Genomic DNA, 19,472 nt, shown 5'->3' with positions numbered 1-19,472 from the left:
GGAATAGTGTGAAAGGATTGGTATCATTTCTTCTTTGAATGAAAGAAAATATTCTTTGAATGTCTGGTAGAATTCTGCTGTGAATCTGTCTGGTCCTCGGCTTTTTTTGTTGGTAATTTTAAAATTACCATTTCAATCTTGCTGCTTGTTTTATTGGTCTGCTTGGGGTATCTACTTCTTCCTGATTTAAGCTAGGAGGGTTGTATTTTTCCAGGAATTTATGCAACTCTTCTGGGTTTTCTAGTTTATGTGCCAAAAGGTGTTCATAGTACCCTTGAATAATCTTTAATATTTCAGTGGTGTCAGTTGTAATATCCCCTGTTTCATTTCTTAGTGAGGTTATTTGGATTTCCTCTCTTTTTTTCTTGGTTAATCTTATAATGGTCTATCGATTTTGTTTATCTTTTCAAATAACCAATTTTTTGTTTTATTCATGTTTTGTATTTGTCGTTGTTGTTGTTGCTGTGTCAATTTCATTTAGTTCTGCTCTGATGTTGGTTATTTCCTTTGTTTGGTGGGATTGGGTTTGGCTTGTTCCTGCTTCTCCAGTTCCCTGAGATGTGAACTTAGATTGTCTGTTTGTGCTCTTTCATACTTTTTGACATAGGTGTTTAGGGCTACAAACTTTCCTCTTAGCACTGCCTTTGCTGTATCCCAGAGGTCTTGATAGGTTGTGTCATCCAGTTCGAAGAAATATTTTCCATTTCCATCTTGATTTTGTTTTTCACCCAGTGCTCATTCAGGAGCAGGTTATTTAATTTCCATGTATTTGCATGGTTTTGAAGATTCTTTTTGGAGTTGATTTTCAGTTTTATTCCATTGTGATCTGAGAGAGTGCGTGATACAATTTCAATTTTCTTAAATTTATTGAGACTCGTTTTATGGCCTATCATATGGTCTATCTTGGAGAAAATTCCATCTGCTGTTGAATAGAATGTGTATTCTGTAGGTGTTGGATGAAATGTTCTGTATATATCTGTTAAGTCCTTTTGTTCCAAAGTATAGTTTAAATCCAGTGTTTCTTTGTTGACTTTCTGTCTTGATGACCTGTCTAGTGCTGTCAGTGGAGTAATGAAGTCCCCCACTATTATTGTGTTGCTGTCTATCTTATTTCTTATGTTTACTAGTAATTGTTTTATAAATTTGGGAGCTCCAGTGTTAGGTTCATGTATGTTTAGGATTGTCATGTTTTTCTGTTGAATGAGACCTTTACCATTAGATACTGTCTGTCTTTGTCTCTTTTAGCTACTGTTGCTTTAAAGTTTGTTTTGTCTCATATGAGAATAGCTACCGCTGCTCGCTTTTGGTGTCCATTTGCATGAAATGCCTTTTTCTACCACTTTCCTTAAGTTTATGTAGGTTGTTATGTGTTAGGTGAGTCTCCTGAAGGCAGCAGATAGTTAGTTGGTGAGTTCTTATCCATTCTGTGGTTCTGTATCTTGTAAGTGGAGCATTGAAGCCATTTACAACCAACATTAGTATTAAAAAGTGAGGTACCATTGCTTTCATCATGCTCTCTGTTGCCTCTGTACTTTGTTTTTGTTTTTTGTTTTTGCTTTTTAACTTGTATTTTTGTTTTATAGGTCTTGTGTGATTTATGCTTTAATGAAGTTCTGTTTTGATGTGCTTCCAGGGTTTGTTTCATGATTTAGAGCTCCTTTTAGCAGTTCTTACAGTGCTGGTTTGGTAATGGCAAATTCTGTCAGCATTTGTTTGTCTGAAAATGACTGTATCTTTCTTTCATATATGATGTTTAGTTTTGCTGGATACAGAATTCTTGGCTGATAATTGTTTTGTTTGAGGAGGCTGAAGAAAGGGCCCCAATCCCATCTAGCTTTTAAGGTTTCTGCTGCAAAATCTGCTGTTAGTTTGATAGGTTTTCCTTTATAGGTTACCTAGTGCTTCTGTCTCACAGCTCTTAAGATTCTTTCTTTTGTCTTAACTTTGGATAACCCAATGACAGTGTGCCTAGGCTAAGATCTTTTTGTGTTGAATTTCCCAGGTGTTATTTGTGCTTCTTTTATTTGGATGTCTAGGTCTCTCACAAGGCCACGGACGTTTTCCTTGATTATTCCCCCAAATATGTTTTCCTAGCTTTTAGAATTCACTTCTTCCTCAGGTACACCAATTAGTCTTAGGTTTCATTGTCTTAGGCCCCACCACTGGGGAGGCTACACGTGACATGGGATGTGGGCCATCGGTCAAAGGGCGCGGAGATGGGGCGCTGCCAGGGGAGCCAAGGAGGAAAGAGAGCGCTTTCCAAATTGTCTTCCAGGGTTTCAATGTGCATTTTATTAACTCAGAATCTGTCGGGAATAATACTAGGGAGCTACCTTTCCCTGGAGATGGGTCTTGTCAGTGGAGTGAGATAGGCTGGGGGGAGGAAGAGGAATGGGAGGCTCAGTTTATAAATATTAAGATCAGAAAGGGTGTGCTGCTGGCAGGAGCAGAGGGAGCCTGGAGATTTGGGTGGCTGCCGTTGGTAAGTGGTTGCAATCCAGAGAGTGGGATTGAGTTCCTCCCTTGTCATGTTAGCATCCCATTTCCTGGGCGCAGGTCTAACGCCCTGCAGGTGGTCATTTCACTCATGGTGGCTTTGTCTCTCTTCTGCCATCTCCAGACTCAGCTTCGCACTCCAGGGCTGCGTACCACCAGCCACTGTCATGTTAACCCCTTCCCAGGCCAATGTGTCCTCGGCCTGGAGCCCAATCTGCTGGACAGCCTGGGACCGTCCATTTTCGGGGTGGTGGGCAACCTGGTGGCCATCGTGGTGCTGTGCAAGTCACGCAAGGAGCAGAAGGAGACCACCTTCTACACAGTTATGTGGCTGGCCGCCACCGAACTGTTGTTCACTTTGCTGGTGAGCCAGGTGACCATCGCCATGTACATGAAGGGCAGGTAACCTGGGGGCCAGCTGCTGTGTGAGTACAGCGTCTTCAGCCTGTTCTTCTTCAGTCAGTCCGGCCTCAGCATCGTCTGTGCTGTGATATCTATACAGGTAATTTGTGTTAGACATTCTTAGAAGAGTTTCAAAAGTTTTATGTTTTTATCTGGGTTATAAACAGAGTCCTCAAATGCATACAAAGGAAATCATGCCATGATTGAATTTCAGCAGGAATAAGTTTATTTTACCTATTCAAAGTTAAAATACTTTTGTTGTGTTTGAAAATGTGTTTTAAAGATATGTTTTTGAAAAAAGTTTAAGTAAATATTTAATCACGTCCCCTTTTCTATCCCAAGAAATAATTTCATATATAGTTTATTTAAATTTTTTAACAAAAATGTAGCATAATTTTTTTAAATTGTATATTTTATTTAACCCAATATATATCCAAAATATTGGGTCAATATGTAATCAATATAAAAATTATTAGAGATAGTTTGCATTCTTTTTTCATATGAAATCTTTGAAATCCATTGTGTATTTTACATTTTAGGATGTCTCAACTCAAATGTGAAATTTTCATGGAGAATATTTGAACTGTATTTAGATTAATACAAATTGCAGTTAAAAAGTTTAATATAGATTTACCAGGGGGCGTGCAGCCCGCTTGCCAATCAGATCGCTGCGGAGCGGTCCCGCAGCCAACCCCCGAAGAGCAGCCTGCTGGCTTCCCCAGCGCCCAGGAGTTGGGGATGTCCTACAAACCTACCACCCCTGCCCCCAGCAGCACCCCTGGCTCCAGCACCCCTGGGCCAGGCACTCCGGTCCCTACAGGAAGCGTCCTGTCGCCGTCGGGCTCAGGGCCGGGAGCCACTGCCCCTTGCAGACCGCTGTTTAAAGACTTTGGACCGCCTACCGTCGGTTGTGTGCAGGCCATGAAACCACCTGGTGCCCAGGGCTCCCAGAGCACCTACACGGAACTGCTGTTGGTCACAGGGGAGATGGGCAAAGGGATCCGGCCCACCTATGCTGGCAGCAAGAGCGCCGCGAAGTGCCTGAAGAGAGGTATCATCCATCCCTAGTCAGAGTGCCTGGTAGAGACAGAGCGGAACGCCCACACTTAACAGGAAGCTCCTAGGCCTCTGTGTCTGGACTTCAGAGCACCTGCTTCTCCCTGGCCTTCATCCCTAGTTGCACTAACCATCCTGGGCTTCCTGTCCTGTGTCCCTTGATGGGTGCCCTCCAGGAACCAAGAGGCGGTTCTCACTCCAGGTGGCAGCACTGAGGACCCCCCACCCCATCCCACCCCGCCAACGCAACAAGAGTTAGCAGCGAGGTCCCCGTGAGTCCCACCCATGACCTGCCGACAGTGTTGCCCACTGGAACTTTCTGTGGCCCCCACCACTCAGCCCTTCCCAGCACTTGTCCGGAGCCTCCTTCTCCCTCAGCACAGCTCAGGCCTCAGGCCTGACACTTCCCTGCCTTGTGTCTTTTGCTAAATATGACCTTTCTATATTAATAAAAGATGCTTTGGAGTTGTGCTGTCTAAAAAAAAGTTTAATATAAAGGAGAAATAAAAGGAAATTTAGCAAAGAAATATGTAGATGGATATTTAAATACTCAGAGGTGACATTACTACCAGACATAATGAGATTATCAGATGTTTCATTTACTTATGATTAATATGTTTGTATTTATTTTTTATTCATTTTATTTTATTTATGTATTTATTTATTTTTATTATACTTTAAGTTCTAGGGTACATGTGCACAATGTGCAGGTTTGTTACATATGTGTACATGTGCTGTGTTGGTTTGCTGCACCCATTAACTTGTCATTTACATTAGGTATTTTTCCTAATGCTCTCCCTCCCCCAGCCCCCCACCCCATGACAGGCCCCAGTGTGTGATGTTCCCCTGCCTGTGTCCAAGTATTCTCATTGTTTAATTCCCACCTATGAGTGAGAATATGCAGTGTTTGGTTTTGTGACCTTGCGATAGTTTAAACAAACTAGGAAGTTCAGAAGTCACTTTACAAGAGAAATAAAGAAAAATAAAGTATTAATGACATTGGTAACAGAATAAAAATTAGGGTTAGACAAAGTATTAACAAGCAAGCTTATATATTTATAAGAGATGGGAAAATATTAGAAAGGAATAAATCATGTCTTGTCAACATGAAGAAAAAGTGTATTTCTTTGTTAACTTATTATTGTGTTTCCTTGTATAATTTTCACTTGGTTTTGTTGGTTTTACTACTTGCTTCATTCTTTCAAAAACTACATCTTCATAGACTATTTCAGCTTTTGCTATGTGGGCAGAATTATAAAACCCAATTTCAAAATTTCAACTCAACGTTGTCAGCATTTTTCTTTGGGCTTTTTATTGAAAAAAAAAACCTAAGTAATTGTGTGTGTGTGTATTTTAGTATTACCATGAATGTAATAACAATAAAATCAAACAAAAACAAATGGATATGCAATATGTTGGACTAGCATCTCAAATATGAAAAAGGCATTGCCAACAGTGATATGATTTTTTTTTCAAAATGGTAAGCTTTTTAAAGTATAATCTTATTTTAACCTAAAATCTTACTATCAGAAAATGCAGTGTACATTAAAATGTTCTGAAATGCTTTATTCACATTTATTAAATGGTTGTACTCACTCAAATATCTACAAATTGGTTTTTCACTTATGTAATTATCTTATAGAATGTTCAAAAGTCATGCAGAATGTGAGATAATTTTCTATTGAATATGATTGTTTTATCATTGCAAGACATCAAACATCCCTGTTTCCTGCCAAATGAATGTACAATAGCAATAAATGTAAAGATGTGTTTTTTGGAAAAGACACATTTTTGAGTTATAAAACAAGGATTTTAAAACTTGAATTGTTACAGTGAGTATGTCTTAATATAGGCTACAGTCACTTTAGATAAAAAATTACTTCACATCTATTTTCAATATTACTTAAAGATGTTCATTTAGTGGCAAATATTTTTTTTTTTTGCCTAGAGGCAGATATTTTGTCACATGGCTATTTATGAAACTGTATTTAAATGCATGTACACATATAAAAGCTGCCACTGTGGCTGTAAACTATTACAAGTTATCAAGATGAAAAAATAAACAAAAAAAATTCAGTTTTTCTATGAAATGTCTTGACTCGATTCCAAATTTAGAGGTTTAAAATGCTTCAAATTAATAAAACCAAGTGTTTCACATATTTCAGTTGGAATGGCGTTTGTCCTAGTTTTATTAGTGAAGCAGCAGACTGCATTTTTTCACTCTCATACACCTTCAAAAGGTGGACAGAAAAATTTGATAAAACTTCTAGGTCATTATCTGATGAAACATATTAAACACTAAAGGAGATATACAACTTCATTGCTTGTAAAAGACATATAAGAAGGAAACCTACATACATATATCTATCAGTTTTGTATTTTCAAGAAATGTTTGCCTTAAAGTGAGCTTCATAACAGTATGTGTTCTCCAACAAAGCCAAGGAAAGTAAGTTTGACACAAGGATCTGGAAGTCTACGTGTGTGGCATAATTACATTGAATACATTCACAAATAAGGCAGAAATGTATAGTAGAGTGTCCATTATAGAGGAACACTCAATAAATATTTAATAAAGTGCTTAAAATTTCTCATTATTGACCTGAACAACTTATTAAGTTTGCCAGTGACAGATATTAAAAGTGGAGATTGAAGGAAAAATGATGTATAGAAGAGAGATTTTACCTTCAAAGTGACATAAATAATTTGAAGAAATTGAGGGAAGTGACTTGCTTAAATATCCATACAGTAAATATTTATTGTGTGCTTACTGTGTGCATTGGGAATTAAGCAGTGAAAAAAATACAAAGGAAAACATCAACAACATCTCTTCTATCATGGAGCTTACATTCTACCAGTAAGAGAAAGACCATCAACAAATACATATGTAGTATAACATGACTATGAATGGTATGGAGAAAAATAAGAACAGTAAGGGGCATGTGGGGGCCTGGGGATTTATTTTATATAAGGATAGACAAGAAAGGCCTCATTACTAAGTAATTTTACTCAATCCTTTTTTCAATTTATTTATTTGTTGATTCCATAATACTTATTTATGTATTTATGTATTTTTAATTTATTTTTTATTTTTAGAATCAGGGTCTTACTCTGTCACCCAGGCTGAAGTGCAGGGGTGTGATCATAGTTCACTGTAACCTTACTCCTGGGCTCAGTAGATCCTCCCATCTCAGCCTCCCAAGTAGCTTGGTCTACAGGCACCTGCCACCATGCTTGGCTAATTAAAAAAAAAAAATTTAGAGATGGGGCTGTGCTATGTTGCCCAGGCAGGTGTCAAAATCTTGGCCTCAAGCAATGCTCCTGCTTTGGCCTGTCGAAGCATTGGGATTATAGGCATGGGCCACCGTGCCTGGCCCTGTAATATGTGTTTAGCGTATACACTGTGATAGGCACAAGAAAGTCTCTGATAGTTCAGTAAAAAACTGCAATGATGTCTGCAACAGATAATTAAGTTTGGCCACGATTCTTTTGAGTGTCATAACACTGTCCTAAGAAAAAGTCTATATTTCCACTTTACTGGGTCTGTGAAACTCAAACTCAACGTTAAAAAGCTCTGATTTTTGGTTGAAATCATAATCCAACTAAAAGCCAGAAATGTGGAGCCATTTTTTTATTTTAAGTGAATCATAAGCAGTCTTGTATTTAAGACAGATAAAATTATTGTACAGTATTATATTTTCTGTACTTAAAATGAGAGAAAACCACGAGGGTTGTTAATGTTTGAAAAAAGAAGGCATCTATGAGGAAGCTTTATATTGGTAGAAAGTGTGAAAGGAAAATAAAATCTCAGGACCCCAAACTCACTATGACAAAGGAAAATTAAGCTTGGAACCTGAGTCATGCAAAAACTGCCATCCTTTTGTTCCCAAACAGCTGTAATTTCATATGCTTACTTTAACTTATGTAAAATGTAGATTTACTGAGAGAGAGGATGAATGCACAACTGACTCCTTCCTCCTGTTTTTGCCACATGTAACATATAGATTCACTGAGCACTAATCAGAGCCTCACAAGAATGTAGCCATTAGCTTCCTTGCCTTCCCTCTCTCCTTCTTTTCCTCCCCTGGTTTAATTTCCTGCCTGCTTCCTCTTTCTCCTTTAAATATTGAAGTTCCCAAAACCCTCTTTAGAAAAAGCATAGGACATCGCCTACTTGTGACTTGTGATTCTTTTTCCCAGGTGTATCCTCCACCTTGCAAAGCAAAATCTCTAAATCACTTGAGATCTGCCTCATTCACTTATTGGTTTACAAAAGGAAGTTGGAAACAACCACTCTTCTTGCAATGCACAAATGACTGTTTTATAGTAACTTTATTGCCTATGCAATCAATCACATATTTGATATAATTATAGTATCAGATGATAAATGTAGATGTAAAAAATCTATCTGTAAAAGTGACTTTTCTTATTTCTCCTCTCTCCTTTTCTCCCCTACTGTGCTCTGAATTCTTTATTTTCATATTCACTTTGCTGGCTTCGGATCATTTCCAAACCTACTCTAATGGTAGCATGATAGCATCCAGTGAGTTTGTTGTTGTTGCTGTTCTGATAGGACCATAGACTTTCACATCTAGTTGTGATATCACATGCTCACATTGTCTAACTACTTCATTTTACGGTTGAAGAAATTGAGACACAAGGTAAGGTGACCTGCCCAGTTCCAATCTAGTTATATAATAAAAGAATGGCTAATATTTAATAAATAATATGAGTCAGGCACTGGGAAAATAAGGCACTTTTTTTTTTTTGAGACGGAGTCTCCTTCTGTCGCACAGGCTGGAGTGCAGTGGCGCGATCTCAACTCACTGCAAGCTCCGCCTCCCGTGTTCATGCCATTCTCCTGCCTCAGCCTCCCCAGTAGCTGGGACTACAGGCGCCCACCACCACGCCCGGCTAATTTTTTGCATTTTTAGTAGAGATGGGTTTTCACCTTGTTAGCCAGGATGGTCTCGATCCCCTGACTTCGTGATCCTTCCGCCTCGGCCTGCCAAAGTGCTGGGATTATAGGCGTGAGCCATCGTGCCCGGCAGTAAGGCACTAATTTTATCCCTATTTAAAAATGTAGAAACTGAGCCAAAGAGAGGATATGGTATTTGCCTGGGATCATAGGATTAGTAAATGTCTGAGTTGGTATTTAAAGGCAGGCTGCCGGATTTCATAGCCCATCCACAATCGCATGCCACTCAAGTCTTCTGGCTCCGACTTCTCTGCAATTTACACAGCCTTACACTGCCTTCGTCCTAAACTCTCCAACCTCCTATTTTTTTCAGCTCTAAACTTTGATTCCCTAAACACAGCAGTCAGGGACAGTTGGAAGATTGTTGTCAAAAGAACAGGCAGTAGCATTACGGTTTAGCCTCTTTTTATATCTATTTTATTCTACAGATTAGTGTACTTTTCTCAATTATGCATACTTTTCCATTCTGCCAAAAATTTATTTTAAAGCTGTTAAAGCTGTAGTCAATTTTCTCACTTTGATCTTCCAAAGGAACATGCTGTATCTTTTTCATTCTGTGCAAAAATAGGCATTTTAGGATCCACTCAATGCTAAAGTCATTGAGTAGCTACAGACTTGCTATTTGTTTCTCCATTGTTATATTTTCATAGTTTTAGAATCTGAGCAGCATTTAATTTGTCTATGCTTTATATTTTCCTTTAGAGAAAGAACACAGTGATACTTGCTCATAGTGTTAGAGGAATAATCCCAAAGAGAGAAATTATTCTTCGAATATCCACCATGACTGAATACTTAGTAATACTGAAACCTACTTATAAAACAAAACAGAAAACCTCCAAAAAACCAAATAAACAACAACAAAACTTAAAACCAAAAAAGTACTAGAAGTCTCAGAAGTATTTAGCAGTTATTCTTGCTCCTTCAAATGAAAAGATGCTTTATCGTATCCTCTATGGAGAGAATTCTGACAGTATTTATCAAAGACCTTACATTTATTCACCTTTTGCCCTAACAAGTTCATAACTTAAAAATACATACAACAATTTATAATATAGCATTTTTTGTAAAGGGAAATAATCAGAAAAAGTCTAAGTGTTCAACAATAGGGCACTTGCTGAATTATGATACAATCACACAATAAGGTCTTCATAGAGCCCATTAAAATGATGTTATTGATATTTATTTATTAATAGGAGAAATCATTTAGAATTTTTGGTTAAGACCTTTAACTAAGCACAAAGTCTATGAAATAATGTGCACAACATTCCATATTTTCATAAGCGGAATGACTTTTAAAACTACCCTGCAATTATCTCATTTTACACAAATGTCTAGGCTGGTTTGTTACCCGGGTATATTGTGCCATGCTGAGGTTTGGTTTATGACTGATCTCATCATGCAGATACGAAGCTTAGTACACTGTAGTTTTTCAACCCTGACTGCCCTACCTACTGCCTCTACTAGTCTCCATTGTCTATTATAGTCTTCTTTTTTTTAAAAAAATCTGTTTTTCTGATTTTTTATTAGGTAAAAAATGGAAAAACAAAATATAATTTTCATTCAATACATATTTCATCCTTATGCGTTATTTTTTCAGAAAGTGAAGTCCATTTAGAATGATAGCAATTCATCAACCACATAATTCATCTTCACACAGTTTCAATAACTTCAGAAATTTTCTTCATCTCTCTCTGTAGAAATTCTCAAACTGTGGAATGGTCATCTTTATCGTCATAAATACTGTCATCTTTATGTCCAAGAGTATCCAACATTTAGCTACCAAACTACTACCCAAATCTGATTAATTGATCATGTTGTTCTGTCACATTCTACTTGTCATACCAGATTTTTATTAAAGAAATCATTAGCTTATCTATTATTGTTACTGGGGCTGTAAGAAAATTTTATAATTCATTTGGATCAATCCTCTTCTTTATGGTCTTATTTGAGAATAAAACTTGGTTCTGTCTTAGCCTGTCATTTAATAAGCCAGTGACCTGGGGCAAATCTAACTGCTTCATCTGTAAACTATGAATAATAATAGACTCCCTCTGCCTGTCACACATGGGTATAGTAAGGTTCCATTTTAAAAATGGCTCTTATTATGTTACCTGAAAGGCATTCTATAATGATGAGTGGCAAGGTGGTCTTAGCAACAGTGCAATGAAAATTGGGACCATTTTCTGTCGCTATCATTTCTATTTTTGTGATACCCTCTTTGAATTAGTCAGGATGTAATTCAAAGAAGTGATGTAATTGGAATTTTCTTCTTCTTTTTTTTTTTTTTTGAGACAGAGTTTCCCTCTGTCGCCCAGGTTGGAGTGCAGTGGTGCAATCTGGGCGCACCGCAAGCTCCGCCTCCTGGGTTTACGCCATTCTCCTGCCTCAGCCTTGTGAGTAGCTGAGACTACAGGTGCCCGCCACCGCACCTGGCTAATTTCTTTGTATGTTTGGTTGAGACGGGGTTTCACCATGTTACCCACGATGGCCTCGATCTCCTGACCTCGTGATCCGCCCAGCTCGGCCTCCCAAAGTGCTGGGATTACAGGCGTGAACCACCGCGCCCGGCCCATAATTGGAAATTTTTGTACTGTTAGATCTAAGAGTATTTTATGTGGTATAATAAAAGATTAATTTAGTGAACCTCATTAGATAATTAGCATGGAATATATTATGCACTGCCATGCAGGGGCCTAAGAGAATGGTCCACACCTCTTGCGAAGTTTATATGAAGACAGGCAACAAGACAGTCTAACTGAGTAAAAGTCTGTAGACATCTCTAGGGAGGAGTGGTTAGAGAATGCCCTGACTGTGGATAGCTGGCATATTTTACCCCAGAAAGAAGAGCAGAGTGGCAGAGAGTACTTGAGATTTAAATAAGAAAAGGGGATGAAAAAATTACTTTCACTAATTATAAATTTTCTCAAGAATGGACTTATTCTCTATTTTCTATTGCCTCTTGAGAAATCATTATTTTGCATTCAGTCAACATAATTATTAAGACTAATTGTGGAGGGTATTCAAAATGGAAAACAGCGGTCCCTAGGATTATATTTTATTTATGAATGATCACTCATTTGTAACTTTTCCTTCAGTTAGATGTTTTTTAATACAAAAATACCTTTTTAGCACCAGTACAGTTTGTGAAACGAAATGTGAAATTCAGGCATATATGTAATTTTATGTGTAAAATATTCCATTTTTTTCTGTTAATGAAGTAAGTATGTTTAACATGAGATATATTCTCTTAATAAATTTTTAACTGCACAATACAATCTTGTTAACTATAGGTGCTCTGTTGACAGCAGATCTCTAGAACTTATTCATCTGTTATAACTGAATTTTATACCCATTGAACAGCAACCCCCATTTCCCCTCCTTCTAGACCCTGGCAACCAGTATTCTACTCTATTTCTAGGAGTTTAACTATTTTAAATATCTTACGTAAGTGGAATCAGGCAGTATTAAAACATACTTTCAATTAGTAATCACTATAATTCAGATAATTTAAATAAGAGAAAGCAAACATCACTACTACTAGCTTTTGGGGGAAAATATTACAAATAGGGATATTGTGATAAAAGTGTACAATATTTTTTACGTTTGTGCACTTAGATCCATGTTCAAACTTTGGCTCACCTATACATGTATAGCACATTTGAATATGTGCTACAGTATGCCATTTATAAAGACTGAAAATAACATTTTATAAAATATTATTATTTATTTAGCAACCTCATGAGCTTTGGCTTCAAAAATACCTGATTTACAAAGCATAATCCTAGTGCTGGAGAACAGATCAGTGGCTGCCAAAGGTTAGTGTTGGTTGGAAGATGTGATTAGTGAGGGATAACATGAAAACATGTACTTTCTTTGTGGTGATAGAGCAGTTCTGCATCCAGATTATGGTGATGGTTACATAAATCCGCACTTCATAGATCTATACACACACATCACACATACACTCACACACACCTACACAAGAGTACATGTAAAATCCTTAGAAATATGAATAGGGTCTGAACCTGAGTTAGTGGTATGGAAACAATGTCAATTTCCTGATTTTGGCAACATACTAGGTTAAGTTAGATATAATTATTGGGGAAAGTTGGCTGAAAATAACACAGTCATTCTTTCTACTATTTTTTAACTTCTTGTGAGTCAAATTATTTAAAAATAATTGGTATTAAACAAAGACAAAAAATCTAAAATTTCTAAAATCAAAGCCCTTATGAATTTGAACATATTATTTGATTTATTTTGTAGACCTTGATTTCTTCACCTGTAAAAATGGAATGATAGTAGAATTTCTATCTCATTATTGTCATGCTTAAACCATACCATTTATGTAAGTGCCCAGTACCGTGTCTGGTGAACAATAATGCTTAAACACTGAGTTCCCCACTTTTTTGTGGCTGTTGGTTTACAGGTGGTTTCTAAGTTCCTAAGTGGAAGTTTGTTTACAAAGAGGCAGTCAAAATAAACAGCAATGTCTCAGAGCATCATCTGAACAAGAAAGGAAGGTGTTCTCCATCCCTTGAAATGGTCTCAGTCCTCTTTTATTGTTTAGCTCTCATGTGAGTCTTCACAAATAACCTCAAGAATTGCTACAACACCAACAGAGAATTAACTCCCATTGAGTTTTTAGCTCAGTAGATTCTGGGTCCTAAAATTTATGGACTCAACTGCTTTTTAAATTTTTCCCATTTAGAAATATTCAATTTAAATCTTCCTTCAGTACGCAGTTGTTAACTATTAACAATCCTAACATTATAATAAAGTCAGAGGTAACATTTATTACTTTTGTTTTCGACTCATACTGTTTGCAGTCCATAAGCATACAGCATTTTGGTCTTTCTGAATATCTAAAGGAAGATAAACAAAATCAAAACTAAGAAATCCTACTCTGAAGTCATATCTCTCTAACTAGATTGTATATTTATTGAGGGTGATGACTATATTTTCTTTTCCAGAAGAATAAAACAAATACAAGGTTGGGACGAATTGAATTTAGTGGGGGATGGAGAGGGGAAGGAGTCAAGGTTCTTCATCCTTTTCCAAGCTTTGATAACTTTATCTGTGAGATCCTAGTTAAAAGAACATGACTATCTAAAGAAGTAAGTGCTTGAAAGGCCCACTGTATTAGGAGATTAGGAATTGTTAGCTTGAAAAGACATAAATGGAAAGAAAACATAATACAGAGACAAAATACATGAAATTTGTATTGTGGTACACATGTGCTTTGTGATCATATTTCTGTGTCATAAACAAAAAAAATGTATAAAGCTTAACCAAGAGAAATTTAGGGTACATAGAAGCATTTACGTGTTTTCATACTATGAGTTGGGGCTAAGGTGTCCTTTACCATGACAGTTGGTGAAGCATAAGAACAAATCAATTCACAAATGTTCTGGTAAATTCCAATTTCCACATCTTAAATCATAGACCTAAGTCAGTCAAAGTCAGTCATATATATAGATATGTGTGTGTGTGTATATATATATATGTATATATATAAGTGTATATATATGTGTGTATATATATGTATATATATACATATATATGTATATATACATGTATATATATGTATATATATACACACATATATATATATATACAGGCACCTACTTAAGTGGTATGATTTAAGCATGACAATAATGAGATAGGAATCATACTATTATTCCATTTTTACAGGTGAAGAAATCAACGTCTACAAAAGAAATCAAATAATATGTCCAAATTCATACGGGCTTTGATTTTTGAACTTTCAAATTTTTGTCTTTGCTTAATACCCTTTGTTTTAAAATAATTTGACTCACAAGAAGTTAAAAAAAGAAGGAAAATGAATGACCATGCTATTTTCAGGCAACTTTCCCCAATGATTATATCTAACTTAACCTAGTACGTTGCCAAAATCAGGAAATTGACATTGTTTCCATACCATTAACTTAGGTTCAGACCCTATTCATATTTCTAAGGATTTTATATGTACAGATGTGTTTGAATGTATGTGTGATGTGTGTGTATAGATCTATGAAGTGTGGATTTATGTAACCATTACCATTATCTGGATGCAGAACTGCTCTATCACCACAAACAAAGTACATGTTTTCACGTTACCCCTCACTAATCACATCTTCCAGCCAACCCTAACCCTTGGCAGCTATTGTTCTGTTCTCCAGCACTGGGATTATGCTATGTAATTCAGGTATTTTTGAAACCAAGCTTATGATGTTGCTAAATAAATAATAATGTTTATAAACTATTATTTTCAGTCTTTATAAATGGCATACTGTAGCACATATTCCAATGTGCTATACATGTATAGGTGAGCCAAAGTTTGAACATGGATCTAAGTGCACAAACATAAAAAATATTGTACGCTTTATCATAATATCTCTATTTGTAATATTTTTCCCCAAATACTAGTAGTAGTGATGTTTGCTTTCTCTTATTTAAACTATCAGAATCTTTAAACTTTCTCTTATTTAAACTATAGTCATTACTAATTGAAAGTATGTTTGAATACTGCCTGATTCCACTTACACAAGATAGATATATATATATCAGTCATATCTATGTGTGTGTATATATTTATATATGTCAGTTATATATATGTGTGTTATATATTTATATATATATGTCAGTCATATATATGTGTGTATATATTTATATATATCACATACACACATATATAGATGGAGTTAGGTCTATGATCTCTGTATATATTTATATACACACATATGTATTTTTAAACTATTACATGAAGCAAATAGTACAGTTGATTTCATATAACAAGAGTTATTGGATGTATATGGGCAAAAGTTAATGCATATGGGCAAATAAATTGATGAACTTACAGACTCATTTATTTGACATATATTTATTGTGTGGTCTCTATTGAATGCTGGGTATCTTCCAGGAGCCTAAAATTCAGCAGTGAACGTAACAGGCTCAAATCCTTGTACTCAAGTAGCTAATATTCTAATCGAGGGAGAAGACAATAAACAAAGTTAATAAGCAAAATATTCAACATACTAGTTGATAGGAAGTTCTGTGGTGAAAAATAAAGTCAGAGGAAAAGAATGAGAGGAAGCTCTAAAAGCAACTGAAGATTTACATGAAGAAGCTGCCAAGGCGTTGGCCCAGAGTGAGAGGAAGCGCCATGAGTTCAACAGGCAGGTCACAGTTCAGTGGAAAGAAAAGGATTTCCAGGGCATGTTGGAGTGCCACAAAGAGGGCGAGGCCCTCCTCATCCTCAACCTGGTGACAGACTTGAAGCCCCAGATGCTGTTGGACACAGTGCCCTGTCTCCCCGCCTACATCCTCTACATGTGCATCCGGCTCACGGACCAAACCAACGATGATCTCAAGGTGCACTCCCTGATGACCTCCACCACCAACGGCATTAAGAAAGTCCTGAAGAAGCACAGTGATGACTTTGAGATGATGTCATTCTTGTTATCCAACACCTGCCACCTTCTTCACTGTCTGAAGCCGTACAGCGGGGATGAGGGCTTCATGACTCAGAATACTGCAAAGCACAACGAACACTGCCTTAAGAACTTTGACCTCACCGAATACCGTCAGGTACTGAGCGACCTTTCCATTCAGATCTACCAGCAGCTCTTTAAAATTGCCGAGGGTGTGTTACAGCCGATGATAGTTCCTGCCATGTTGGAAAATGAGAGCATTCAGGGTCTATCTGGTGTGAAGCCCACTGGCTCCCAGAAGCACTCCTGCAGCATGGCAGATGAGGATAACTCATACCGCCTGGAAGCTATCATCCGCCAGATGAATGCCTTTCATACAGTCACGTGTGACCAGGGCTTGGACCCTGAGATCATCCTGCAGGTATTCAAACAGCTCTTCTACATGATCAACGCAGTGACTCTTAATGACCTGCTCCTGCAGAAGGACGTCTGCTCTTGGAGCACAGGCATGCAACTCAGGTACAATATAAGTGAGCTTGAGGAGTGGCTTTGGGGAAGAAACCTTCACCGGAGTGGAGTAGTTCAGACCATGGAACCTCTGATCCAAGCAGCCCAGCTCCTGCAATTAAAGAAGAAAACCCAGGAGGATGCAGAGGCCATGTGCTGCCTGTGTGCCTCTCTCAGCACCCAGCAGATTGTCAAAATTTTAAACCTTTAGCCTCCCCCGAATGAATTTGAAGAACAGGTAACAGCAGCCTTTATACAAACGATCCAGGCACAACTACAAGAGCAGAATGACCCTCAGCAACTGCTATTAGATGCCAAGCAAATGTTTCCTGTTTTGTTTCCATTTCATCCATCTTCCCTAACCGTGGAGTCAATCCCAGCATGTCTCAATCTGGAGTTCCTCAGTGAAGTAGATGCATGTTTAGTCTGATTCCCAATGTGAGCAAAAAGGAAGTATAGACAGTAAAGTAAATTCAAGGATCTGTTAAATCTGGTAAAAGTAGATCAAATCAGAGATTGACAGCCTGTGGAGGGTGCTGAACTATACAGAATTAGACACAACTATGGCATTATTTTTTGTACTTACTGCTCAGAATAAAAACACTTGAAATGTGGAAGATTTTAAGTTTGATTTCAGTCCAGCAAATACACATAATAATTTATAGACACCAAGCAGTCCCCATAGACATATAAAAGATGCCAATTCTATAAAATGAAGCTGCCGAGTTTTAATCTTTGCATATAACGGGAGAATGTCCAAATTAAAATACTAACTATATATAAGTCACATAAATTGCCTTCAAAGGGCTTTTAACGAATAATAGTACTAATAACCATGATAATGGCATATACTGACATTTCCCAAAGTTTGCAAACCATAGGTGTGGTAGAGTTTGTGGTGAGATGTGTTAAGAACAAAAATATGGGGATGAGACTTCTGAGAAATGTCCCCAAAATATTTTTTAATGGCTGATTATACAAAGACAGCAGTGTTACTGACCTCCAAACCAGACATTTTGAGTACTGGATTCTGAAGCAAAATTAGAAGTGCCAGTCCTCAGTGTCCTCAAACGCTTTTGTGTAATCTTGGTTTAATGGAAGAGATGATTAAAATGCTGCTATCTGAAACTCCAAGTGAGAAAGATGGAAAAATAATTTGTGTCTGATGCTAGTCCATACACTTTCCAAGTCCCACAAAACTCTCACAAAACTGTATATAAGCTAAATATTAGAAAATGATAACAACTTGTTTTATTTATAGATGTAAAAACCAAACAATGTGAAAGCTTTTAATCTCTTAATGCCATTAACCCTCCAGTAAGAGCGTCATATAATGCTCTACTATTCCAAACAACTGAATAGTAAAACAAACTAACCTAGCACATCAGATTATCTGAAAAACCTTCAAAAATACTCAGTTCAGGGATTTCTATTATACAAAAGTTTGGGGTTTTTTAAGAGAATAAAATGGCTTAGGTCAACTTTCCCCTTTCAGGTTATTTTCAACGTTTTTCAAACGTTGTAATTCAAAATTATAAATATCTCTCCTATGAAATAAGGATTTTAAAAAAGAGTAATTCAGTAATATAACAGACATAGATGTTTGCTGCTCTTAGAATTTTTTGTTTGTTTTTGGGCTCTTCAAAAGCAAGCATTCAGTTAGAAACCCATATTATTCTTTCCACACTTTTTTTATTATACTTAAAGTTCTAGGGTACATGTGCACAATGTGCAGGTTTGTTGCATATGTATACATGTGCCATGTTGGTTTGCTGCACCCACTAACTCATCATTTCCATTAGGTATATCACCTAATGCTATCCCTCCCCCCTCCCCCCACCACACAGAAGGCCCTGGTGTGTGATGTTCGCCTTCCTGTGTCCAAGTGTTCTCATTGTTCAATTCCCACCTATGAGTGAGAACATGCGGCGTTTGGTTTCTTGTCCTTGCGATAGTTTGCTGAGAATGATGGTTTCCAGCTTCATCCATGTCCCTACAAAGGACATGAACTCATCATTTTTTATGGCTGCATGGTATTCCATATTCTTTCCACACATTTTTTTTTTTTACTGTCTTTTCCCTATTTCTTGATAGCAGTATGCTGTTTCCATGATGAGAACAAATAGTGTTTGCCAATCATAGAAGAACAGCCTCTGTATTACATTGAGAAAATGAGATTTATCCATGGATTGGGAGTAGAACAGCCTGCCTCCACCCTCCTTTACTCAACCACCCAACTTAAAAGGCTCTCGGAAACACAGCACACTCCAAGCTACCTTCTGTACTGTGCCCTTAGACCACAGCTTCCTCAGTCATTCTCTGCATCTCCTGGGGCTTAACCCAGTCTTAGCCTGTGTTGAGGCTGCTGACAGTTGTGTTCCAATCAGTTGCCATGGACATTATTCCTTCTACATCCACATTAAACATGCCAGCTTCTCTTGGGTGTCTGCAGAGCTGTGCCTTTTTCTTTCAGTTACAGTTACATAATCACTGACGTCCATGACACTCACACATGGATCCATGTGCTGACTTCATTTAGAAGGCCAATCTAAAACAACTGGGTTTGTGGCTACCTCTTTAAAGTTGTTTGTGAAGTATAATTT

At 37.2% G+C, this 19,472-nt stretch overlaps 2 protein-coding genes across 2 annotated transcripts; both read left to right on the top strand.

Annotated features, from left to right (window-relative positions):
• The first annotated feature begins 3,456 nt into the window (after positions 1 to 3,456).
• LOC129527275 (cyclin-dependent kinase 2-associated protein 2-like) lies at positions 3,457 to 5,318 on the top strand. The gene has a single exon (XM_063699095.1). The coding sequence runs from the start codon at positions 3,637 to 3,639 to the stop codon at positions 3,964 to 3,966; it is 330 nt and encodes a 109-aa protein (XP_063555165.1). The 5' UTR covers positions 3,457 to 3,636; the 3' UTR covers positions 3,967 to 5,318.
• Positions 5,319 to 12,783: 7,465 nt separating this feature from the next.
• LOC101126792 (unconventional myosin-Vb-like) lies at positions 12,784 to 17,299 on the top strand. Its single transcript, XM_063699112.1, is given in 2 exon segments — positions 12,784 to 12,837; positions 16,022 to 17,299. Coding segments are annotated over 2 exon segments (1,332 nt in total).
• Positions 17,300 to 19,472: the final 2,173 nt, after the last annotated feature.

The sequence above is a fragment of the Gorilla gorilla genome, chromosome 16, assembly GCF_029281585.2.
Source record: "Gorilla gorilla gorilla isolate KB3781 chromosome 16, NHGRI_mGorGor1-v2.1_pri, whole genome shotgun sequence".
In the NCBI taxonomy this organism is placed as follows: Eukaryota; Metazoa; Chordata; class Mammalia; order Primates; family Hominidae; genus Gorilla; species Gorilla gorilla.
This window is presented reverse-complemented; position numbering and strand designations above follow the sequence as displayed.